The sequence below is a fragment of the Python bivittatus genome, unplaced genomic scaffold (assembly GCF_059951505.1).
Source record: "Python bivittatus isolate LINGU-HERP-01145 unplaced genomic scaffold, Pbiv_v1 ctg000000_np1212, whole genome shotgun sequence".
NCBI classification, from domain to species: Eukaryota; Metazoa; Chordata; class Lepidosauria; order Squamata; family Pythonidae; genus Python; species Python bivittatus.
The window spans coordinates 4007145-4033612 of record NW_028277028.1 but is presented as its reverse complement, the minus strand read 5'-3'; the positions used below and the strand labels follow the sequence as shown (position 1 = coordinate 4033612).

General features: G+C 36.3%; 1 protein-coding gene across 4 annotated transcripts; it reads left to right on the top strand.

Moving 5' to 3' along the window:
* The first annotated feature begins 22 nt into the window (after positions 1-22).
* SLC20A2 (solute carrier family 20 member 2) lies at positions 23-24817 on the top strand. Of its 4 annotated transcripts, none has more exons than XR_003085049.2 (11): positions 23-311; positions 4911-5051; positions 8442-8527; positions 10888-10984; positions 12224-12340; positions 12893-13096; positions 15252-15840; positions 17395-17580; positions 18153-18237; positions 19055-19139; positions 21758-21891. XR_003085049.2 is itself a non-coding variant. In XM_088135204.1 (11 exons), the coding sequence occupies exons 1-10, from the start codon at positions 23-25 to the stop codon at positions 19067-19069; spliced, it is 1809 nt and encodes a 602-aa protein (XP_087991330.1). In that variant the 3' UTR covers positions 19070-19106; positions 21758-21897. The 4 variants fall into 4 exon arrangements, 3 of the variants coding, with proteins under 3 accessions (XP_087991330.1, XP_087991386.1, XP_007431382.1); XM_088135204.1 differs by having other exon boundaries at positions 19055-19106; positions 21758-21897; XM_088135260.1 differs by lacking the exon at positions 18153-18237 and having other exon boundaries at positions 21758-24817.
* Positions 24818-26468: the final 1651 nt, after the last annotated feature.

Genomic DNA, 26468 nt, shown 5'->3' with positions numbered 1-26468 from the left:
TACAAGAGCTCTTGGAGAAAAAATGGCATTGGAAGAATATCTGTGGATGGTCATTGTGGGTTTTATCATTGCTTTTATCTTGGCATTTTCAGTTGGAGCAAATGATGTTGCCAATTCTTTTGGTACTGCTGTGGGTTCTGGTGTAGTTACTTTGCGCCAGGCCTGCATCCTTGCTTCAATTTTTGAAACTACTGGTTCAGTATTGCTGGGAGCAAAAGTAGGTGAAACTATTCGTAAAGGTATCATTGATGTGAAATTGTATGACAACTCAACACGTCTACTTATGGCTGGAGAAGTGAGTGCAATGGTTGGTAAGTAACCTTGGTTTTCTAAATATTTAATTATTTTCTTCAAACAATTAAAAGTTGTTATAATCCTCTTAGCAAAAGTAATGTAATAGCTTGCATATAGTTATTCACATTTCTCTATCTGCACATTTCCTATAGAGATTGGGGGAGTTGTTACTGAGAAGTCAAGAGCAGCCCTGGAATTAGGTTCTGCCTCCTCTTCCCTGGACAGATGGCTTTTAGTTGTTTATTGGAACCAACTTTAATAGAAGTTAATTTTATAGCTTCCTTTTAACCATAGATTCAGATCACAGTTTGAAGCTGATTTAGAGCCAGATTAACATTAACTATAGTTAACTGTAGTAAGATATTAGAGAAGGAACTCAGACCCATTGCCATTTCCCAATCCTTATTAAGATTAAAAGGTTTGAAATATAATTGGTTCTTATTAAGGATTCTGGTTATTTACTACTTCAGTACACTATATGAGATTCTAAAACTATTAAAACTAGTAATATATAACAATACGGTTAATTACAAGATTATATAGGTTTTTAAAGATGATATTGTTAGGACAACATGACATTATGTAGCACTGCAGTATATTTAAAAAATATTGGTGACTTAGAGGTGTATTTGCAAATTTATGAATTTTTACATGAAAGAAAACATTCCCCACATACTAGCTTAGCTTATTAGTCTACTTCTATTTTTGCTTACAACCAGTGTTTCCTGTTCTTCTGGAACATAGTAAGGATTTATGGGAGAGAAAGTAATTTTCCTTCTTTGCACTGAAGCTTGGGGAAGATAAGCCACACAAAAGACTGCTCCTATTTTCCTCCCCATAGTACAATGCAAGTATGAGCTGGTAGAAAGAGATTTGATCTTACTAAGAGAACATAGCCCTCTGCTTCTAGTGAGCAGATCAGCTTGCCCACAAGAGATGACATTTCAAAACATTTGCTGGGATCCATTCTGAGATTGAGGGCAGGAAGATATTCTTGGGATCCTAATTTGCTTGTCCTGGGGCTGTCTACAACTCTGAGCTTGCATTATGCTCTCCTGTTTGCATTGTTGCTCCCTCCCACTTGAAGTGTACATAGGAGAGAACTTCTAGAATATATTTGTTTCGAATGCTGCCTTTGTCTCTCACTGAGGAACGAGCATTGAAGGCAGATAACCAAAAAAAAAAAAATGTAGATATTCCTTTTTTGGTTTGAGAGGAGGATTGGAATCTTAATTAACCAAACTGTCAAGTACTCAAGTATATTTTGAGTTACTAGTTGATATGAATATTTAACCTTAAGACAAAATGTTGAGGATAAAAATGCTCTTAAATTGTATCATACTTGATCATGAAAACAAAAATGGGAAGGATACTCCCTGTTTCTTAACCCTGCAGAAATCTGTATGGATAGAAAAATAAACATCTCATTGCTTCCTGACTTCATTGTCATCATTAAAAAAAACCTTTTTATTGTATGTAGTTGTGTTAATTTTCATTATCTTTTTATAAGAGATGGAACCTTCTGTGCAGTTGCAAATAAATGCTAAAAATTAAGGTTCTTTAAAATAAGTTGATTGGTTAAAAATGTTTAATCAGTTATCTGGTCAAATAACAATCTAATTTTAGATGAATGCCAGAGCAATGTGGTCTGCTTAAAATATTGTGTCACCCTGACCAAGCTCATTTATGAAGGGTGCATTCCTTCCTCTCTCCATTTTAAGAGGATTAAAGTGTAGGCCTATATATAAGGTCTGCAAGGATATTTGAATGCAAATTGTGGCTTAGTTAACATTGGAATGCTGAGTTTGTCTTGTTGCCCTGTACTTTTGTTAATATATAATGTGTATGTTGGATTAGAACTGAAGCAAGAATTTCCGTTCACATTTAATGTATTTGTATAAGAATAGGTTACAGTTAAAATTTTGTCTTATCAAATGTATTTCATTTAAGTTCTGTGGCTGTCAAATGAACTTTTAAACCATTTCATCCAAGCATTTTCACTTCCAGAAGGCATCCCGGTTGCTGTGTCAGTTTATTGTTAGCCTAAAATAAGTCCATCAAGGGCCATAAACTACAAAACAGATGTCTTGGTTTTAAACTTTGGGAGTGAGGGGTTGTGCTAAAGTTAGAAAACTAATTTGTTTAGGAAGATAATGCCATAAGTCATGTGTTTTACTTGCTGAATTCATAAAAGAGTTGTACATTATGCTAATGAATTACTTTAAAGCAGAATAGAATGACCTTTTTGGGTGGGAAATGTCATTATTGTTTTATTACTTTTAAAGTAATAAATTCTTGCTCAGCTTGGTTGATACAAATGGCATGTAGATAATAATTGACAAACCACTCTGAAGAAATTTATGAGTGAAACCTGGGTGCTTTTTTGATAAAAGATGTGAGTATTGTTCAGTACTTTTAGAGCAATGTAGATTTTAGTTTTAAGATATATTTGTCATATAAAACAATTATTTAATCAGGTTTTGCTTCTACCATTTGCTTTTGCTGAGCATGCCAGTCAGTTAGTTCATAGACATTCCAGAAGGACAGATGGAAAAATAATATTTTCTGAAATGTGTTGTGCCACATAAATACTTTTTTACTGGCCCATGGGATTCCTTCCTCTCTCTTGCTTACTATAGTGCCTGCCATCCTCTTTCATGCCTGTACAGCTTAAATGCTTGGTGTGACTTCCTTTAAAACGTTGCCAGTAGTCCAGCTTATTTCTTCAGTGGCAATCAGCAAATCAAATCTTTTTTGTGGTCAGTCACCAGAGCCATGTACAGTTCCAAATAATGAAACAAATGAACTAAAATATTATGCATAAAAATAAATAAATAGTTAGGATAAGATCTTGAATAGATCATGCTTTTCCCTGACATTTATTATCATTTGTATAATGAAAAGATGATTGTTGGAAATGATTGAGAACATAGGAAAGAAAATGAGATAGAAATAGTGCTTGTTCTATTCATTTTTAAGTGACTTTAGTTGTAGTCTAAAAATGCTCTAAATTTTTTCAAGGCTATGCTCCATTCTTCCATACTTCAACAGCATTGGAAATATTTGTGTTTTTGAAGTTGATTCCATTCGAGAGAAACGAGTTTTAGGATTATTATCAAATACTCAGTATTCCCCTTTTGTGTCACTCTGAGGATTTTGTCTTTCACAGTTTCATCAATTTCTTCACAGTTTCGTTCACCAGCTACCATCAGAATAGTACTCCAGTCTGCTAATGTGTGGGAGAGTTCATTTTATTACCCTTATTCTCTTTACAACAGCTCTTGTAAACTAGTTATTGCAGAAGTACTTTGTAATTTGTACTTCATTCATCCTTTGTTTCTTTTGCTAGACTGCATTAAATGAACACCGCAACATGCACAATTTGGTTTTGGACTTGTTCACTTTCTTTTAAAGTTCTTCTCATTTTGGATAGGTTTGCAGCATTGTCCATGACAGGGTTACATACTAATCATTGGAAATTCTTTTGTGAATTTGTTATACTACTACTGCTTGTAAATATTTAGCAGTATATACATTTCCTAATGTAGCAATTATTTCAATAAAAAAAACACGCTCTTATTACAAGGACAGATTTGATGGAATCATTATGATCTGCCCATCAAGATTATTTCCCTTTTAGGTTATTTACATGTTTCTTAGCTTCTGCCTTATATACTTCATCCAACAATTATCTTGTAATATCTGCTTGGTTGGCTGAACTGTTGAAGTAACTGCACCATGGTAAAGAAATATGAATTTTTAACTGTCTAGAATTGATAGTTTGTTGCATAAACAAACTGAGCCATTTTTAATGTTAAACTCTCTCTGTCTTTCTACAGCAATGAATGAGATACTAGGTCTTTCTGAAATATGTGTCTGGAACTCTATCAGATACTTCTGAAATGGTAGACACTGATGGGGTTACTGAAAATAGTGTAGGTTGCGCAGTCATTAGAATCTCATATTTGAGGATGGAACTGCCTGAACAAAAATAAATGTAGTTAGTTGTTTAACATTACTAAGTGCATGCACTGATAACAGTGGATCAGTAAAAGATCCATGACAATATAAGAATATTTGCTAACCTGAAGATCTTTCATTATACTACAGAAATGAATTGATGGAGAATATTTGAACTGAAATCAGTAGAGAGCAAATTATTTACAATTGAATTGGTAGCATCCTGTAACTTTACTTATTAACTACTGACCCTTTGAAAGGAGTTTCTTCCTGCCTTTGCAAGGCTATATGGGTACCTTAGAATTCTGGTATTCCAGAATGTTAAAATATCTTATTTTGTATCTTGCAGAGGTGTGAAGTTTCATATGTAATGGAACATGAATTATCAAACTGTTGTAAAGAACAGTGACAAATTAGCATAGCATATAAATACAGCACAAGCACATTAAGGTGAAGCCATGCAGTATTCTGAAAGTGCATTGTGCAACACAAAGATGAACAGAAATGGCATTAAACAAAACGGGTTCTTGAGCTCTCTAATTCTTTTCAGAAATGTTCTGTGATGAAGTATATGCTGTTGGGATATTTACAAGTTGGGATGAATATTCTTTAAAAAGAATGATTATTGTCGTTTTTCTTACACCTTTACATTTTAGGATCTGCTGTTTGGCAGCTGATAGCATCATTTTTGAAGCTTCCAATATCTGGAACTCACTGTATTGTGGGTTCTACTATTGGTTTCTCGTTAGTTGCAATTGGCACACAAGGAGTGCAGTGGATGGAACTTGTCAAGATTGGTAAATGACATTCTCTTTTACGTATAACATGCAGTAAATTTTAAAAAGTGCTTTGAAGAATTTTACTATGCTTTTATGTGATAGCTATATTCAGATAATGTGTGCAAACTGAGTTCTCCTGTTTTGTCAGGAGTGCTACTGTTTGTCAGTTGAGACATAACTGTAAACTATAGTTTCATTAGATTAATCTACAAGAATCAGAATGTCCAAGCAGTATAGCCAGAAATGCACAGGAATTCTGATAATTGAAGGTTTATGTATCCATAATGCATTAGGCTAAAGCAAGCTAGATTGAACCTGTTAGAACTATATTAAGCCCTCTCTGAAGGGAAGGGAGAAGAGTGCTTGAGGCATACTATGTATTTTTGTTCTAATGATTGGTGCAGTCTCAGAGTTAGTTATGACAAAAAAAGTCATTTACAAATTGAAATGCCATTTCAGATGTCATGGGACCTGAATTCCATACCACAGTTTGTATTTGTAATACGAATGCTTTTATTTGTAATGTAATATATTTGATTTAAAAAATAAAGCATTCTTACAATTGTATTAAGCTACAGAAACTTTCAGGTTAGTTGTCTAGTAAAATGGTCAGTAGGAATTATTGTATTACTGAAGTACTATACGTTGTATAGTATCTGCTGTAGCGCCCGCCCTATGGAACATCTTGCCGCCTGAGGTGCGGTGTGCCCCCTCCCTCATGGTCTTCAGGAAAGAGATCAAATCCTGGCTCTGCCAGAAGGCCTGGGGGCCAGAGGGGGGCCCGCACCTGTGGAGATGGCTGGTGGGGTGAGGGGTTGTCCCCCCCAGCATCTTACAGGTTTTTTAGGGCCAAATTATAGGAGGTTTTTAGGCCATTTTTAATATATTTTTTTTAACTATTTATAGATTATGTCCATGTCTGGAGAGTCCTGTGTTTTTTCTTCTTTTTTATTATTGTGAGCCGCCCAGAGTCACCCATTGGGGGAGATGGGCGGCATACAAATTTGAAAATAAATAAATAAACAAATAAATAAATAAATAAATAAATAAAAATACGTTGCTCTACTTCCACAACCAATTGAATTTTGTAGAATTAGTCGAGGTAGACCAGAGTTACGGATATGCATATTGGTTTCATACTACATTCAACAGAATCTTACTATGTTTATATTCCTACAAAGTATATTATTGTTATTTTTAAAAGGCTATTTAAAAGTTTAAACTATAAATTCAGTATTTATAAACTTCAGTAGTAGTTACTTTTATTTAATTAATTTTCAATATATGACATTCCTTATACTAGAAGATGAACCATTATACACCCAAAAAAGGGGCAAAAAAGTATTTAGTCAGCCACCAATTGTGCAAGTTCTCCCACTTAAAAAGATGAGAGAGGCCTGTAATTTTCATCATAGGTATACCTCAACTATGAGAGACAAAATGGGGGAAAAAATCCAGAAAATCACACTGTCTGATTTTTAAAGAATTTATTTGCAAATCATGGTGGACAATAAGTATTTGGTCACCTACAAACAAGCAAGATGTCTGGCTCTCACAGACCTGTAACTACTTCTTTAAGAGGCTCCTCTGTCCTCCACTCGTTACTTGTAGGAATGGCACCTGTTTGACCTTGTTATCAGTATAAAGGACACCTGTCCACAACCTCAAACAGTCACACTCCAAACTCCACTATGGCCAAGATCAAAGAGCTGTCGAAGGACACCAGAAACAAAATTGTAGACCTGCACCAGGCTGGGAAGACTGAATCTGCAATAGGCAAGCAGCTTGGTGTGAAGAAATCAACTGTGGGAGCAATAATTAGAAAATGGAAGACATACAAGACCACTGATAATCTCCCTTGATCTGGGGTTCCACACAAGATCTCACCCTGTGGGGTCAAAATGATCACAAGAACGGTGAGCAAAAATCCCAGAACCACACGGGGGGACCTAGTGAATGACCTGCAGAGAGCTGGGACCAAAGTAACAAAGGCTACCATCAGTAACACACTATGCTGCCAGGGACTCAAATCCTGCAGTGCCAGATGTGTCCCCCTGCTTAAGCCAGTACATGTCTGGGCCTGTCTGAAGTTTGCTAGAGAGCATTTGGATGATCCAGAAGAGGATTGGGAGAATGTCATATGGTCAGATGAAACCAAAGTAGAACGTTTTGGTCTAAACTCAACTCGTCGTGTTTGGAGGAGAGAGAATGCTGAGTTGCATCCAAAGAACACCATACCTACTGTGAAGCATGGGAGTGGAAACATCATACTTTGGGGCTGTTTGTCTGCAAAGGGACCAGGACGACTGATCCATTTAAAGGAAAGAATGAATGGGGCCATGTATCGTGAGATTTTGAGTGAACACCTCCTTCCATCAGCAAGGGCATTGAAGATGAAACGTGGCTGGGTCTTTCAGCATGACAATGATCCCAAACACACCGCCCGGGCAACGAAGGAGTGGCTTCGTAAGAAGCATTTCAAGGTCCTGGAGTGGCCTAGCCAGTCTCCAGATCTCAACCCCATGGAAAACCTTTGGAGGGAGTTGAAAGTCCGTGTTGCCCAGCGACAGCCCCAAAACATCACTGCTCTAGAGGAGATCTGCATGGAGGAATGGGCCAAAATACCAGCAACAGTGTGTGAAAACCTTGTGAAGACTTACAGAAAACGTTTGACCTCTGTCATTGCCAACAAAGGATATATAACAAAGTATTGAGATGAACTTTTGATATTGACCAAATACTTATTTTCCACCATGATTTGCAAATAAATTCTTTAAAAATCAGACAATGTGATTTTCTGGATTTTTTCCCCCATTTTTTCTCTCATAGTTGAGGTATACCTATGATGAAAATTACAGGCCTCTCTCATCTTTTTAAGTGGGAGAACTTGCACAATTGGTGGCTGACTAAATACTTTTTTGCCCCACTGTACACACATACGTGTATACACATTATATACAGGGTTTTTTTTTTCATTTTAAGACATTTTTAAACTTAAAGAGATCAGATTCTTGTGTTGATTCTAAAGAGTGGAAGCTAGATGGAAAAAGCTCAAAAATGTAAGGTGGGCATTTTAATGCAAGGAAAAACTAAGGAACCTTTACTGTTCAATCAAAATGAGAGCACAGAATAGTAAATTCCTGATGAAATTTGGGAATTACAAAAAGCTTATTTAAGAGTACATTTAAATATAAATTTACTTAATATAAGTAGACATATAACATCTCTGTTGAAATCAGTTGGATTTAACTGTGTTTACTTTGGCTATATGATACTTTTTTTTTCCAAATAACTCTGAGTCTATTTGAACAATTACTAGGAAGATAACATAAACATTGTTATTTGGTGAAACTTCACATTGAATGGGACTTTGCCAATTATTGAATGTAGTATTTTTTTTAAATTCAGTTGCTTCCTGGTTTATCTCCCCACTACTATCTGGTATGATGTCTGGTGCGCTCTTTCTCTTGATCAGATTTTTCATCTTAAATAAGGTTAGTACTGTTGATACTATAACAAATGCTATTCCCATCAGACACTCTTAAAGGCATTCTTTGCCATAAAGGCACTACATTTAAGGGATGTTTATGTTTATTTTACAGTACTTGTATACCCTATGTGATTCCCAAGAACAGAACAAAAAATAATGAAATTGTATTAAAACCATGATACCAATAATATAAAATGAAAATGGAATATGTAAATTAGAATGGAACACAAGCAGTATCTATTAATTTCTGAAGATTTGTCTGACATTTGAGCATCTGTAATTTATATAATAAAATTTGTATAATTCACTATCCCATCTCTCCCAGACACTGCAAGTACAATTATGAGATGGATGGATGGATGGATGGATGGATGGATGGATGGATGGATGGATGGATAGATGGTTTTTTCCTATTCAAGCTACTATAGTGGGCAGAGTTCACTGACCTGTCTAATAATGTGTGGCTCAGCCTTCTCTCAGAAGAATCCTTCCTTATTGTGTGTAATGCATACTGTACACAGAGAAACATCTGTTCTCAGATGTAAATATATATATTTGATATGAATGTTTTCAATATATAAACTAATCTTCCATAACAGCCTGGGATGGAAACCATAATTGTGCTAATTTTATTTATAAAATGGACTTGAGTTGCTATCTTATGTTGACCTTGAAAAATGTATATTGTTTAATCAGAACCCCATGACAATTTTTTAAATGGAAAACAAATAATAAAAGTGTTATGTTTAATAAATGGGTAAAAAATATGGTTCATTATTCTCTCTAATTCTGAAGAAAAATGAAAACATTTTTTGAAGTCTTGTAGGGGGGTAAATCACTAGGTTTTAACAGATTGAGTTAAGAATATCAGCACTTGGGTGACCATCTTGTCTGCATTTGGAAATAAGAGTGAAAACAGGTGAAAGAAAAGATAACAAAGTATATATGATTCTTCTTTGGACTGGATCTTTCCCCAGTGCAAATAGGAAAGCATGGGAACTTCTGTTTGGTTCTTTATCCCCATTGATCATGAAGTTTTATTTCTCCCTCCCATTCGTGTCTTCCTATTCTTCTCTATTGGCTGTTCCAAATGCCCAGGCAGTCTCCCACCCTTTCATTCACATCTTCCCTTCCATTTACCCTTCCCCATACAACCTTGGTGCCAGTTAAAGGAAGTATAAGAAAACCAGCTGTAGATCTCATGCTAAGCTACAGATAATAAAAATGAAAGTAGACACACTTCTGGTCTCTTTACAGTTGTGTCAAAAATGAGAGGAGGTAGGGAATATAAAAGTCCAAGCTTCACTGTCTCTTATTTCTGCCACACTAAACTATAGATATTTTGGTATGTGCAGTTGAAAAATGTTGATAGTAAGATCTTTCCTGCTCCCTAGCAAGACTTTGTATTTTCCCTTACATAAATTATAAGTGAAAAGTGAAGAACTTCACTATAGGATTTAAATATTTCCTTGAAATTGGAGGGCACGCTACTGAAGATAAAACATTACAAAGAAAGATGGTATCTTAGCAGCTGATCCTTAGCTTGAAGCAACAAATAATATGATACATGCTAGTAGAGTGGAAGATCTTGAAAGCAGCTCAAAGAAGCAGTTCTTCTTTGAACTACCACTCCTTCAGCAATTATAAATAATAGCAAACATAAACTTCTGTTTTGCTTTGAAACTGCTTGGTAGTTTAGTAGTCTGTTTGAGATATGAAGAGGTCAAGCATCTCTGATCTACCTCCTCTGTTTCTCTTTGGGAGGTGAGTTCATGTAGAACTTGTTCTAGTGCTTTGTAATATCTATTCAAGATAATTTTCTATCTACCTAAGCCTGAATGGGTTGCTGAACTAGGAAAATAGGAGAAAAAATGATAAATTAGAAATAGATTATATTTATTTCAGAGGAAATAATTCAGATCTTCAAATCCTACTACTATTCTATAAAGTGAAGTATGTGTTCCATTCTCCTGGGGTAATGGAACCATCATATTTTTTTTTCTATATCAAAATAAGATTGTCTCCCTAGCAACAAGCTGTTAGTTGTGTGTATTCTAAGTCTGGCAGTATTTGCCTCTTCTAGGGGAGATAACAGAACCTGTCAAATTTACCTCCTATAATTTTAAAATTAAGTCATACAGCAGATCAGCATTGTATATTCTCATTTTGAGCTTATAATCATCGGGCTGATGTCAATTCAGAGGCCACAGATTACCTTTTGATCAGTGCAGTGTTTTACTAAGCAGGCTGAAGTAATTTTAGTATTAAAAAATATTCAGAGCATGATGATTCGAATGTATTGATTTTTTAAAAATTATTTTATCAATTGTATCTCAAAAATTCTGATACTTTTTTTTAATGTAGGAAGATCCTGTACCAAATGGTCTTCGTGCCCTTCCAGTATTCTATGCTGCTACAATAACTATTAATGTGTTCTCCATAATGTATACAGGTGCTCCAGGTGAGTAGATGGAAGTCTACTTTGAAAATATTATATTGCTTTTTTGACATATCTAGAATATGATTCTGTACTCTTAATAATTGTTCAAAAACAAACAAAAAAACCCACCTTAATTTAGGCTGGCTTTTATTTCTATAAAAGGGGTAATATCTGTAAGCAGAGGTTTTTGGAAAAGCCCCCAAAAGACAACAACAGTTCATCAAATAAATGCTTAATGTGGAATCATGCGTGTCTTGAAATAATGTATTTGTCCCACTTGCATTTGAGACTCTCACTTGAAATATCTCAGGACTTAAAGGCTGTTGTTATTTTATTTATTTTGATCAATGATCCTATTATATAGAGAAATCAAAATTAAAATGTCAGTAATTTCTTAAACTGAACAGTGGGAAGAAGTAGAATATCATACACCAATAAGCAGTGACATAGGATAGGCTTTTGTAATAGATTCTGATGTAATGCTGGGATGATAAACCTGTATCCTATCAAATCTCTTAAGTACAAGGGAAGTTACAAGGGAAGTGTGTGGAAATGCTGGGCTAGTTCCCATGGCTATATTTGCTCTGAAATGGAAGTGCTTCAGACTTTCCCTCTACTGCTGCTCAGCATAGAGTGTTAAACTGAGCCAAGGAGAAAGCTCTGTGTAGTACCTTAAGCGTGTAAGCCCAAATAGGCATTTCCTGGGATAAACAGTTTTCTATTAATCCTCATCTCCCTGGGTGTGACAGAGGTTCTTGATTTTTTTTGAGGTCTTTATACCTACAGAACATTTCTCACATTTCAACTTTGGCCCTTGTTGAGCCTCAGTACTTGCAATATTTGGCTTGAAAAATGACAATTACATATATCCTTTTTTGTTTGGGGGGAATGAGTACAAGAATGCTATATCTTCTAAGATAGGTTAAACATTAAATCTAGTTCAAGTTAACATTGTTGGAGTTTTACAGTTAATATGAGTTTTAATAAGTTCAGTTGTCATAACAAATTGTTGCATGTAATCCAAAAAAGGGGGATGGGATGCAATGTTCTGCTCACATGTTTACAATAATATCAACCTTTTTTGCAAAACAGTATTTACATCCTTATGTTACAGAGAAAGTGACTTAATTTCCTGTTTCTGAATTCCTGATTTAATGGCTTATGTTTCTGAAGCAATATTCCAGGTCCTCTCTAAAGCACTATAGCACCTAGCTGATACATACATAAGAAATACATAATTTTATTTTCTCCTTTTTTCAGTCCTAGGAATCACGCTTCCTATGTGGGCAATAGCACTAATATCAATTGGTGTATCAGTTCTGTTTGCTGCCTTAGTATGGATATTTGTATGTCCATGGATGAAAAGAAAAATAGCAAGTATGTTTTTTCATAGGATGATGGATTAAAATAATCTTGTTTTAAGTCTTCCACATGTGAATTTCTAGAAGATTGCAGCAATGTTTTAATAATACACGATAAGTATTTTGTTTATTGAGTACTGTAAGACTGTGGTATTTTATTGCTTGCATTTTAAAATTACATACAAGCCATGATCCCAAATGCAATTTTATTACATGCAAGAAAGCGAAATGGTGTGTAAAAGAGAATTAACTTGTACAAGATTGCTTTTAGCTAATTGCAAAATGTTTTGGTCCTGGCAAAAAATATTTTACCTTTTTATAACATACCCTGAAGGAAGAACAGAACATAAATTACAGTTTACTGTTCCAAACTAGATAAATTGTTATGCTAAAAAAGTTTTCTGTTTTCTTAGTGATAAGTTATAGATGAACTGATTATGTCTGCCTAACAAAATGGTTAAATATGGTTTCATTATAATCAGTTTCTTTAAAGGACATTAATCATGTTGACACTGAAAGGCAGTTCTGTAAATGAACTATTCTTTATAAAGTCCTGTGCTTTATCTAGGTCGTTTAAAGAAGGAAAGTGCACTATCAAAAATATCTGATGAAAGCCTTGACAAAATTCAAGAAGAGGATATGCCTGTCTTTAAAGAACTTCCTGGTGTAAAAGAAAGTGATGAAAGTACTATTCCCCTGACTAGCTGTGCAACAGAAGAGGCAGGTGTATCAGATAATATAGCAAATGGGAGCCATCCACGTGTACCATATGGTGAGAAATCAAGAATTTATGTATTCTTTCTCTACTTTTTATGTGGTAGTATCAGGCTGCCATAGATTGAATTATTCCCATGGATGTAAAAAAGCAGTCCACAACAGATGTACTAGCCCTTTAACATCCATCCCAATCTTTCCAACATGCAGAGTGAATAAAAAAGCATGGTTTTTCTCAGGCACTTCTGAGTTTTCAGGGATTGTATGTGCTCACCACAGATTTATTTTTAAAAAGACATCATATTTTACTTTTTTTGTTCATTAATCTGTGTCAGTTACTGAGATAGCTGTTTATCGTATTTATTTAGATTTTAGTAAAACCAATTTGTAATTATTATTATTATTTTAATCTGCGCTCAGTCGTTACCGACTCTGCAGTGACTGCTTGGACGAGTCCTTGCAGTTTTCAAGGCAATTGTTTCGGAAGTGGTTTGCCAGAGCCTCCTTCCTAGAGCAGAGCCCAGCTGGCGTGTGCAGGAGGCGGGGTTTCCATTGCTTCGCGCCCTTTTCGGGCGCGCGCGGTTTTTCGCACTTACCAGCAACTGCTCCCGACTCCTTTTTGCAAGGCACCGCCAGCATTTTTCCTCCCACCGGAGTGAGAGTACCCATTTATCTACTCACGTGAGTTTTCGAACTGTTGGGTTGACAGGAACTGGGGAGGAAACAGGAGCTCACCCTGTTAACGCGAAGGCTGGACTCGAACTGCTGAAGCGTTGACCATTTCTGGCCAGCAACTTTCAGCATCATTAAGCCGCTGCGCCACCGTGTCCCCAATTTGTAATATACTAACAATTAATACAAGTAATTAGTAACAAGTAATACAATTAATTTTGTGTATTTTTTTCTCCTCTGTGTAGTGAGGCTTATATACAGCTCTAGCCTCCACCAGACTTCTACAATTCTGCATCTTCCTTGTATCTATGCTTTGCCCAGTACCACACAAGCAAGCAGTCCATTCCTTATCTCTCAATTAATTTTGTTGATGTATTTCTGTTCTCTTAGTCTTCCTAATCTTTTATTGTTTTATTACTTCTAAGTACTACAAACCTGTGTCTGTGGATAGTTCATCTTTTTCAGAGATCCAGAACAGAAATATGGATTATTCCTGTGGCTACACTAACAGTAGACCATTTTTATTGTTGAATCAAAATATACAGCCATTATTATTGTCATCATCATTAGAATTGTAGCTTGAAAGAATGCAGACACCATCCACAAACTTAGAACATAATGGTAAAATCAAGACAAATTACAAAGGGAAGGTGAAAAGAACAAGATGGAGCAAATGTTTGTTGTAAATAGTTCAAGTATAAATAACAGTGAAAGCAGCCCAATTGAAAAAGCCCCTTCTGCCATCCCATACAAAGTTGCTGGAGTCCAAGAAGTAGGGAGTTGGTGGCTGGCCACGTAAGCTAGGAGAAAGGGCCTAGCATGCACACATGCTCTGTCTCTGTCTTCCCCTTCCTCTCCATTTCAGAATGATTTGCTATTGATTAGCTGAGTTAGCTTTCACACTGTCGAGATGCCAAGTGTTACTCTCTGCTGTATTGGAGGGCAAGTATAAAGGTGCCCAGTGGTTTAAAGGCTTTGTCCCTGTGACATGGGAGAGGTAGAAATTGGGAGCATGTCATTCTCCATTGCCTATTTTATAGAGATATAAGGGCTAGGCTTATTTTTCCCCTAGTTGGGGAATGCCCTGATAGACCAGTCTTGGCCTATGTGCAAGTTCTATTAGAGTGTGATAGTCCCTGCATCATGGCTAACATTGCAAAATTCTGTGCCACTGTTTGCAAAATCCGGTAGGCACATACTGAATCCTTGCCCCATTCTTGTGTTACTGTATTGATTTTAGCTTCCTTCCCTTTTAACTTTGACAGAGGCCATCCAGTTCTCGATGTTTTCCGTTGCTTTCCTGTATTTTAGCCTGCAGTTGGACATAGGGGCTTGGCACTTTTAGTGCACTTTAATTCTGATCTAATGGGTAAATAGAATCTATGGTTTCTACTGCTTTTATTGCTTTTATCGTCCTATTTGCACTGGCTACTGAAGACTAGTGAAAAATAGAAAATAAAGAAGCAACATTTTCTAGAGTATAAGTGTTGCAAACCTCTTGAATTTTCTTTGGAAAATAATATTTTTCTCTAATATTTCAGGAAGGGCATTTTCAATGACTCACAGTATGGTGAAATCACCTGTTTCCAATGGCACATTTAATTTTGATGGCCACATGAAGAGTGACATCCATGTGTACCACACTGTGCACAAAGACTCAGGATTGTACAAAGACTTACTGCACAAAATACATCTAGATAGAGGGAATGAAGATAGGCCTTCACAAGAAAATAACTACAAGTTACTGCGGCGCAACAATAGCTACACTTGTTACACAGCTGCCATATGTGGGATGCCTGTGCATTCTTCCTTCAAGGCTGCTGACATGTCAACCCCAGAAGATAGTGAAAAGCTGGTTGCAGACACAGTATCTTATTCCAAAAAGAGGGTTCGCTATGACAGCTACTCCAGCTACTGCAATGCTGTAGCCGAAGCAGAAATTGAAGCAGAGGAAGGAGGTGTGGAGATGAAACTGGCATCTGAGTTAGTAGATCCTAATCATCCCAATGAAGATACTGCAGAAGAAGAGAGAGATGAGCGGGACTCCTCAGAGGTCCACCTGCTTTTTCACTTCCTCCAAATCCTGACAGCTTGCTTTGGGTCTTTTGCTCATGGAGGCAATGACGTCAGGTAGGTAATGATACCATCGTGTATCTTGTATTATAGCAATTTCAGAGTGTTTAATTGGTTCCAGTTGTTGAGAGTTCTTATAACAAGTGTTATTGTCTTCTGCAGAAATATACTAACTCTCAACTATTTAAACATTTAAGGTGCTTATTAAAATACTTTTATCTGTGACTTTATGTCAACTCTGACCTATTTCTTGTGGTGGTTTCTACTTGTTTGCATGAAAAACAAATACACCAGTAAACAAGGGCCTCACTCCTACCATGAGAGAATGAACCAAGGAATGGACGCTCAGCAAAAAAACCCAGCATGTGCATATAAATCTATTAAGTCAATACAGTCATCAGAATTCTCATAACAAAGAGAGTCTGTCCTGCCTTGCTTTGGTCTGTGAGTGGTTCCAGATAGAGGCCTGCTGTTGCTATTAATCCAAAAATATTCTGTACTTTCCTTCTTCTGCAAATATTTTTTTGGGGGAAAATAGAATTAGTGATTGTAAAACCCAGCTGGGTTATAAAAGGAAAATAATATCATTTGGATCTCTTTTAACTGTCATCAAGATTATGTAGGATAGGCTAGAATAGCTGTTCATTCTAGGGAGGATGGAAAGCAGATGCTTATTATCAGGCATCCTGGCTTGAAGAGACCAGTCATCTACAAAATTGAAATGTTTCTGTTTTAACTACAGTGGGGCAAAAAAGTATTTAGTCAGCCACCAATTGTGCAAGTTCTCCCACTTAAAAAGATGAGAGAGGCCTGTAATTTTCATCATAGGTATACCTCAACTATGAGAGACAAAATGGGGAAAAAAATCCAGAAAATCACATTGTCTGATTTTTAAAGAATTTATTTGCAAATCATGGTGGAAAATAAGTATTTGGTCAATATCAAAAGTTCATCTCAATACTTTGTTATATATCCTTTGTTGGCAATGACAGAGGTCAAACGTTTTCTGTAAGTCTTCACAAGGTTTTCACACACTGTTGCTGGTATTTTGGCCCATTCCTCCATGCAGATCTCCTCTAGAGCAGTGATGTTTTGGGGCTGTCGCTGGGCAACACGGACTTTCAACTCCCTCCAAAGGTTTTCCATGGGGTTGAGATCTGGAGACTGGCTAGATCCATGGGGTTGAGATCTTGAGACCAGTTAGAGCTTCAAACCAGCTGTTGGATTTGAGCTCACAAATTAACTTGGTGCCAATGTAAGCTGTGCTAACTATTAAATAGTCAGTGAAGTCATCTGGACATAAATATCATAAAACTAATGATAAACAACCCCCGAAGTGCTTTAATGGCTGGACTCTATGTTAGCTCTAGATTTTTACCAAGTAGCACCCATGAGTCGTGGAAAAGTGTCATTTTGGTATTCTCTGATAAAGAAAGCAACATAACAGCATGGCTGCTATGTTCAGGGAAGCAACAAATTAATTTGAGAACATTGAAGGAGATTAAGGAGAGAGCACAAGGCTAATGCTTGTAGAAAAATGGCTTTCTTAAGATGGTCTGTAGGCAATTTCAGCAAAGTATTTAGGATTTGATGTTATATTTTCTTCTCTAGCAATGCTATAGGCCCTTTGGTTGCCCTCTGGCTTATATATGATCAGGGTCATGTAACGCAAGATGCTCCTACTCCTGTTTGGCTGCTGCTGTATGGAGGTATTGGCATCTGTGTAGGCCTCTGGGTCTGGGGGCGAAGAGTGATCCAAACAATGGGAAAAGACCTCACACCTATCACGCCATCAAGGTAAATGCATGTTGAGTGGAAAATGCTTATTTTGACAAATTTTGCCATAGCATCTTTGCCTCTAATGATTTTTGCTTTTGAACTGAGTTGAATATCTTGCCTTTAAACTAACATGATATGTTTAAATTGTTGAGGTTTAGCTGAGTAGAAAAGTCTGACAGTGTCTTGAATAGCATAGAGAAAAAGCATAAATCAAAGCAGTTTTCCATGAACTTCCTCAAAACTAAAAACTAGATCCATGATCATGTTTTATTTGCTTTTAATGCATACTAGACCTCTGCTGCTAACCTAATTGCTAATTAAACCTGATTTCTTGGAATGTAGATTAGATTTCAAGTACCAGAAAGCTGCTTCACTAATTTAATCTGGATGTGTGTGTGTGTATACAGTTTTCATTATCCAGCAGCTTCTTGTTCTCTTAATTGTTAACTCAATGACCAAACATTGGAGGAAAGCATTTGAAGAGGATGCGGGTAAGATTTTGGCATGTTGCATGGTGTAAGCCCAGACTGATAGATCAAGATTTTTTAAAAAAAGAGTGACTGTGAAGTGTTTTCTTATGCTTCCTGCAGTGGATTCACTATTGAGTTGGCTTCGGCGTTCACAGTTGTGATAGCTTCCAATGTTGGACTTCCTGTCAGTACTACACACTGCAAGGTATGCCTTTGCCCTGTGACTGCAGCCAGGCTGGTCTGGATTATTCTTTTTTTTTTAACCTTGCTGCTCAGATCAGTTTATAATGGCATGATACCACAGTAGGAAATTTAAATTGGATGTAGGAGACATTCCTTCTCTTATTTTTATGATATATTTAATGTAGGAGGTCTTACTTCCCTTCTCAAACGTTTCATTTTCTTTCACATATTATACAGTTGAGAATTTTTAAACTTGCCATCACTCTCTGAGAACTAAATGCATAGCCCCATTCAATTTTATGTAGTTATACGCTCCTTTAAAAGGCAGTCATTGGCTTTTTGCATGCCCTGTTAATTTCACGGATCTTGTGCAGAAACTAATGTGCTTCCTATTCTTATTTTGCCTAGTTTTTGTATAGCTATGCAATTGTACAAGAGTACTAAATAAAAATTACATCTATATTTTAAAAATGTAACTATAAGAAAAAAAATCTAGTAATGAGAATAGGACTGAGGCATTTTATGGCCTGATACAGGAAGTCTAAATGACTCTTGTTCATACAGCAAACTAAAAAAGTCTGTATTAAGCTTTCCCTGAGTGGTATCCCAAGGGGTGCTGCCTTAGTCTGCCTGTTGGTAGATTTGCTCTGAATAGCAGTGTTTTTTCCTGTAGGTCATGCCACATGAACTTTGATCTGCTGCACTCTTCTTTGTCCAGAGGTTCTGACACTTTACATCCTTCATCCTGCCACTTTCCTGATGAATGCATGGCATGGGATTTCCTGTGTGTCACTTTTACACTACAAAATCTCCATCTGTCTCTTTTTATTTCTTCACAGTGGATTTTGCATTGAAGTTATGTGTGCGCTAACCGTACTTGTAGCCTCAAATGTGGGTATTCCAATAAGCTCCACTCATTGCAAGGTATTGGAGTTTGCAGTGGTCATGCCAATTAGACACATTCACAATCATTTAAGAACAGAAATAGTAAATCCTGATTTTTCTCCATTTTGCCTTCATCATGTAAATGTCTCATGACATATAACAAATTATATTGCTTATAACAGCAATAATCAAAACTCAAAATGTGGAATTTTGAATTACTTTCAAAACTGTTTTGAAAAATTGGAGTGATAAATTTTCTCAGAAGTTAGGATGTTGATTTTTAAAACAAATGTTATATTGGACAAACGATAGGTAGCTTATTATTTTTATTGCTTATTTTATTGCAACTTGTAAATTACATTGCAGTATTTAATAGTCAATTAACAAGCAATAAGCATCTTAACATTTTGTGCTTCTGCATATTAATATTAATGTTAGCTTTGCATTAATAGTTTTGTTCTCAAAAAGAGTTTAAAAGTTTTCCTTACTGATCGCTTGTGGATTGTAGAATGTAAAAATTGGGGGGAGCACCACAAGTGCAGTTCAGTCTAAGTCACAACTTTTCTATTTGAAGGCAAATGGTGTTTAATTTCAAGCCAATAAAAACCTAGCTGTTTGAAATTCTAGAAATTGCTGTAACTTGTCAGTGATGAACCTAACTGCTTTTCTAATATATATTTTCATTAAAGTATAGTACACTAAACTTATATAATGTATAGAATTGCATCTAAAGGCCAGTATCACTGATGCCCTTTTAAAATTTGGGGAAAACATGAATTAAAAGAGCATAAATTGCATTGTTCAGTTCAATCTTCAAATAAAATTTGGTGCTTTTCATATTCAATTTAGAGTAGTGTTTCTCGTTCTTTTTCTATAAAATCTTTTTAAACCCAGGTTAGAACTTCAGACCCATCTGTCAGTTTTTGTATGTCCCCCTCCCCCTAGTGTTTTTTCTCATTTTGTTGAAAAGAAAAAAGCTAGCAAACAAAGTGATGAAGGCATTATTGGTGTGACTGATCAGCTGGAAATCAGAAGGAAAACCTAAAGGAATGAGCAAGGTGGAAAGATAGTAGAAAGCATTTGTGTGGTAGTACTGATTGTCGAATATGGTAGGATGAAGTGAAGATAAATACTGTTTATATTCCAGTATGAAATACATTGAAATAGTGGGCCTTGATACTGCAATTAACAGTCACCTATCTGCAGATTTCAGGTCCAGGTGAGAGAGTAACTAAACACTATTCATGCCCTTGTAACAGAAATAAAAAATCTGGGTGTGACAGAGCCTAGGAGCAAGACTTGGGACTATAGGAGAGCTTAGTAACTATCCTCCCATTCAGTGTGCAGTAGTTGACCAGTGTAGCAGCTGAATTTTAGTTACGGGACACTGTCATCTGTCATTCTTGGATGCTGCAGTTTGTGTCCTCCAATACTTGCATTAGTTTCACTTACTTGCTCAGTGGCTGCTACAGCAACACTACCAATGTGTATCATATGATCCAAAGAAATTCATTTGGAAAATTCATTCTTGTGCATATGACAAGCGTGTAGACATATTTTTCTTTGAAATAGGCGTTGATGTCAAAAATGAATAGAAGCAACTTAATAGCTTCTATACATATTTATTTTAAGGATTTGCAGTGTTTCAGATTTGATTCCCCAAAAGCGCTTTAGAGCACCTAATATAGCACATGTTTACAACTTTTTAAAGCAGCCACACCTTTTTGGGGATCACACAGCAGCTTTTTGGAATTGAATCCAAAGTTCTGCCTAGCCCTTAATTCATGTATGTGTGTATGTATGTACAGTATGTGCAATCACCTTATAAGAATTGAAGCCAGGAAGTGCCTATTACTGCTATTTCCAAAGTCATGGTGTCAGAATTTGATGATCAGAAAAGGTCATTTGACTAGCTTTTAAGTGGATTGTGCTGTCAACAATAGTTGGATTGAATTGGAACCTTTTAGAATCTTCGTAATATGACTTGATTTGCCAAGAAATTATAAACAGAGGTGGATATTTGCCTTTCTATAGTTTCATGTGCCTATGGAGCAGGTACATCTCAGGACTCAGGACTCAGGACAATCTAAATTCACTTTCAGACATTTTCAGTAAAAATTACTGCGTGTAGCAGAGCTGGAAAAGATCTTTGTTCAGCAGCATTTATAAAACTTTGCTCCATGTAGAAATGAAGCAGAAATTTAAATGTCAGCAATTTTTCAGAAGCTTTATAACTTTGGGCATCAGCTGACTGGCATTTGTTGTAGACTGGGGTCCATAAATGTGGTTGTTTAATGGCCAGCAGCACATTAACTTTTCTGGCAATGTTGAGAAAATGGAGGGTTGAGATGTCACCAGTGCCTGGCATTAGAATGTAACTTATTAAAGTGAACAGTTTTCCATTACATCAGGCATTAGACATGCTCAGAATATCATTTGTTACTCTGATTGTGTCCAAAATCAGGCATGACAACTAACCCATCCCTTCCCCCAAATTACTACTATGTACCAGAGAACTCACAGGGTAGTAGGATGATGGTGACCACAAAGAATTCCTGGCTATTTAAGACAAGCAAAATTTATTGACCCTCAGTTGTAAGTAGGTATTACCCATGTTAAGATATATTTAATTCTGATTTTCTTCTTGAACTTCCAAGGTTGGCTCTGTGGTAGCAGTTGGTTGGATACGGTCCAAGAAAGCTGTTGACTGGCATCTCTTCCGCAATATCTTTCTAGCCTGGTTTGTGACTGTTCCAGTAGCTGGCTTATTCAGTGCTGGCATCATGGCAATCTTAATGTATGGGATATTACCATATGTCTGATACTTCACTGTTCTTTCCAGAAAAAAAAGGGAGTATCTCTTTTAAGTAAAAGAAGGCAACATCTCGCACTCAGAATGCAGAGCTCCCTGATCAACCATGCAGTAAGAGATAGTCTGCAAGGCTTTTACCCTCAGTATTTAACATCTACTGTACATATCATCAGTGTCATTGGTGCCGTTTTTTCTGTATTTTATTTATATTTATATATATATATATATATATATATATATATATATATATATATATATATATATATATGCTTATAGTTGGTAACACTACCTTAAATTATAAGTGAGGTGAAAATAATTGCCTAGAACTTAATCTCTAGTAAAACATGTACATAATGTATCATTTAGTGGCGATTTTTAAAATCTTTTAGAGAAAGCGGGACGTTTGTCAATTTGATATATGATGAAGCAAAGTGCAAACTGGGTAAGATTCTTTTTTGAAAAAAATGTTTAATGATACTGGAACAAAATAGTACAGAAGTACATTGGTAAAAATGTGGTTCATATCATATTGTTGTGTATAATACTGTATGAACATTGATTTTATAAATACTTTTAAAAATGTAGCTTTTTAATGTTGCATTTCCCTTATATATTTTGGATAAGAAAGTTTAGACAGTACCAAAGAAGGGGAATAGCTTGACAGTATTATACTGTTTGTCAGTATGTGTATATGCTATTGCTCTCCTTCCCTAAATAATTTTTAATTAACATTCTTTTTTACCCATCAAACACCAGCAATGCCAAGATAATATCATTAATGTTTTCCTTTAAGTAGGAAAGTATCATATCGTTGCAGTCTGTATATCAACTATTATCCACTGCATTTAGTTTTGCAAAAACCCAACTCCCTGCTTTTATATGTGGTGAGTTCAAATTCCTTTCAAAAGATGTTTGCCATCACTTGTATGATTCTCATTCTGGTTCAAAAACATCTATCTATGAACAAGTTCAGGAAAAGAAAGATGAAATGGAGATTCTGCCTTGCTTCTACAAATATATCCAGTAAATCTCAACTATGCAATGTAATTGAGCAATACTGGTAGCATGTACATTAGTCGTGACATTTCAGTGTCTAAAGAAAAAAGGAAGTGAACTACGCAAGTAAGACGTATTTGGCAGTTAAAACTGTCACCGTGGAGAGCTTTTAATATCACCACTAACTCCAAGAAGCATCTGGAAGGATTACTTCTGATACTAACATTTGGTAAAGTGAAATCTGCTGCAGCACCGTTTTTGTCCTTCAGTAATATCTCAGTTGTAGCAGTCATCTTAGGCCAAATTAGCAGAGTCTACTATGCAGTTTCTTGTACCCACATTGCTCCAGTTTATTGCTGACATGGAAACATCCACAGCATGTTGTTCACCAGGACACAGGATGCCACCAAGGACTGGAAAGATAATGCTGCAGTTCCTGCACTGCTAAAAATAATATAGACAGGGTGTGTAAGAAATCAGTTTTTGTTTTTTAAGGAATTATTTTAATCTGCCAGTCCTGTGTGTTTTATAAAATAAAGGTATTAGTAGGCAGATCTATTGATAGAGCTGCAAATTGCTGTAATTTATTGGCCATGCATCTAATGAGGTGTTTCCTGAGTAGCAGTAAGAGACAGTATTTGATGTCCTTTTATTGCTATGGAACTTTGAAGCATTGTTTGGGAAGTTCTCTGGCATTAATCACTATGCTTGTACAACTCCTGGGTTTTTTTTCCCAGAAGGCTCCCAGAAGACTGCTCTTCATTTAAAACCTGTTATTATAATTGTATTCAGATTGTATTTACTGGAAAGGGTTTGAGGAAGCAGTGCTTGGAGGATGTTGGGAGCCCAGAACTGTTGAAATGCTGCTAAAATTTTGATATATGAGCTTTCTTGGTACTCCATTGTGATCCTTTTTCATTGGTCATTCATTCTAAATTTATAATAAAAGAATAAATTGCCTTCAGACTGCTCATAAGCCTTTTTTATTCTCACTGCTCCATGAGTTTTTACTATTGATACCAGCTCAATTGAAGATGCTTGTTTAGCACAAAACTTTCCTTCTTATTTTGCATTTGTTATAATCCTTTTATTTATGCTCCCTCTGTGTGAGCTTGTTTAGAATTTTGTAACAATGGAGGTGTGCACACACATTCACTTACATACCAAGTGACAAAGTCTAAATAAAGCCCAGCTCTGTGCAACACAAACAAAAGCTTCTATTTATTGCTCTTGGGACTGTTTGTTCCAGGATCCAGTTCCCCATTGGAATTATTATAGCCCTCTTTCAGCAGCAATCCTGTTATGAACTTTTTATACATAAGGATACAAAAGAGTGTGCTGATGTGACCAAAGAGAAATAAGATGCTTGCATATTGCTTTCACAAGCATACTTGGAAAAAGGAAAACTGGGGAAGAAAATCTACACCATCCTTTCAAGGCAATGCCACTATAGTCCTTCGGTTTTCAAATGTTGCATAATATTGACATCATAGACCTCTCAATGCGAATGTATGGTTTGTGACTCAACTTACTAATGGCACAATCTGCATGTTAACAAACGCTGTTGGTGAAACTTTACCAATTTAATCAAGCTTTGCTACTTGCACTTGCAAAAAAGACACCCACCTAGAACAAACTATTTTGAATCTCAAATAATAGAAATCAAAGTTGGCAGGGTACCCTTTTAAAATTCTAGCCTAGATGCATTAAGTGAGCAACTGCCACCAAAGCAGAGGAGTCGTTGATGCATATGTTTGATTTTTCAGTGCATTTTAAGTTTGGTAAAGATTCTTGGCTGGATTGTTCACAAAAGTTTTCAACAAATACTGTGTTCCATCTTCAGAGTTTGTTTTTAAATTCATTGTTGAATTAAATAAAACTTGGCTGATTTTCAGCCTTATAAATTAAACAGCTGTTGTTTATTTGTAATCTACCTGCCCATGCAATATTACTGAAGAAAAACAGTGCCCCTTTTCAACCCTTCTGAAAATATTATGTTAATAAAGCACAAAGAGAATTCTTTGTCTGCATAATCCCCCCAATTTTGTTTTCTCTCCCCCATAATCTTATGCTCTTAACTAGCAGGGGCTTGATCAGGCTAAGACTTTATTTTCTCGTGCCCCCCCACCCCATTTCTTTGTCCTAACTTGCTCCAACTTTCTGTACATCCTGTGGGGTTACAGCTTGTCAGGTCATTAAAAAAACAGTTCTGTGTTCGTTAAGTATGAAGAAACCACTCCCTTATTTTTTGTTTCCAAAGTGAAAGGCATTCAGCTACATAATATAAGAGTGATTTATGTTTCTATGCCATCAAGGCGGTGTCAACTCTTAGCGACCACATAGATTATCTCTCTGCCCTCAACCTGGTCTTTCAGATCTTCCAGTGGTGCACCCATTGCTGCTGTAATTGGGTCCATCCACCTTACTGCTGGTCATTCTCTTCTTTCCTTCCATCTTTCCCAGCATTAAAGCCTTCTCCAGAGAGCTAGATCTTCACATAATGCATCCAGAGTAGGATAATTTGAGCCTGGTCATTTGTGCCTAGAATGACAACTCTGGGTTGATTTGATTTATTCTCAGGAGTCTTCGCCATCACCAAATTTCAAAAGCAACAATATTCTATCCTGCCTCTTCAAAGTCCAACTTTCACTTCCATAGAGTGTTACAGGGAATACTATTGCTTGCACTATTCTGATCTTTATAGACACATCACAGCATCTGAATATCTTTTCCAGGGCCTTCATGGCTGCTCTATCAAGTGCAAGTTTGCGGCATATTTCTTGACTGCTTGTACCTATTGATGGTTGATCCTAAAAGGCAGACGCTATCTAACACTTCAGTATCTTTGTTGTCAGTTCTAAGACTGATTACAAAGAGATGTTTCTTCCTCTAATTTTAAAACCACACTCATCTTCCAACCCAGCTTCCCTCAGTATATATTCAGCATATAGGCTGAATAAATAAGGGGAGAGTACATTAGCCTTATCTCCTTTGCCAATCCAAGCCAGTCGGCTATAGGTTTTGCATGAAAACAAAGATGTTCTGGAATTCCCATTTTTCTAAGGACATTCCACAGCTTGTCACAATCGACATAATCCAAGGACTTTCTATAATCAATAAAGTGCATATTGACTTCTTTTTGGTATTCTAATATGACAATGGGAGGTATTAGGTTAATATATAGTTTGGTGACTTGAGAAGTAGTAAATTAAAGCAAACTGTATCTCCTAATTGAGTAAATGCTGGATATCCATGGAGATATTCCCAGAGACTGAGGCACAGGCAGGGGTGTATTTAAGTGCATGTACAACACAAGCACACATTTGGGACAGTGAGAAAAATAAGAATATGAGCGAGCGAGACGGGTCATGTTCCATTTTTCTATGATGTTGCAAGACAGAGTTCCCAGAATGATAAAGGTTCAACAAACCATTAGGTAAACAACCAGCTGCAAATGTTCCCATTGTCAATAAGGAGTACTGCATCCTTGCCAGTTCATAGGGAGGCCGTGACAACAAGAAACAGAAAATCTCCACCCAAATGTACAGAGATATATATTG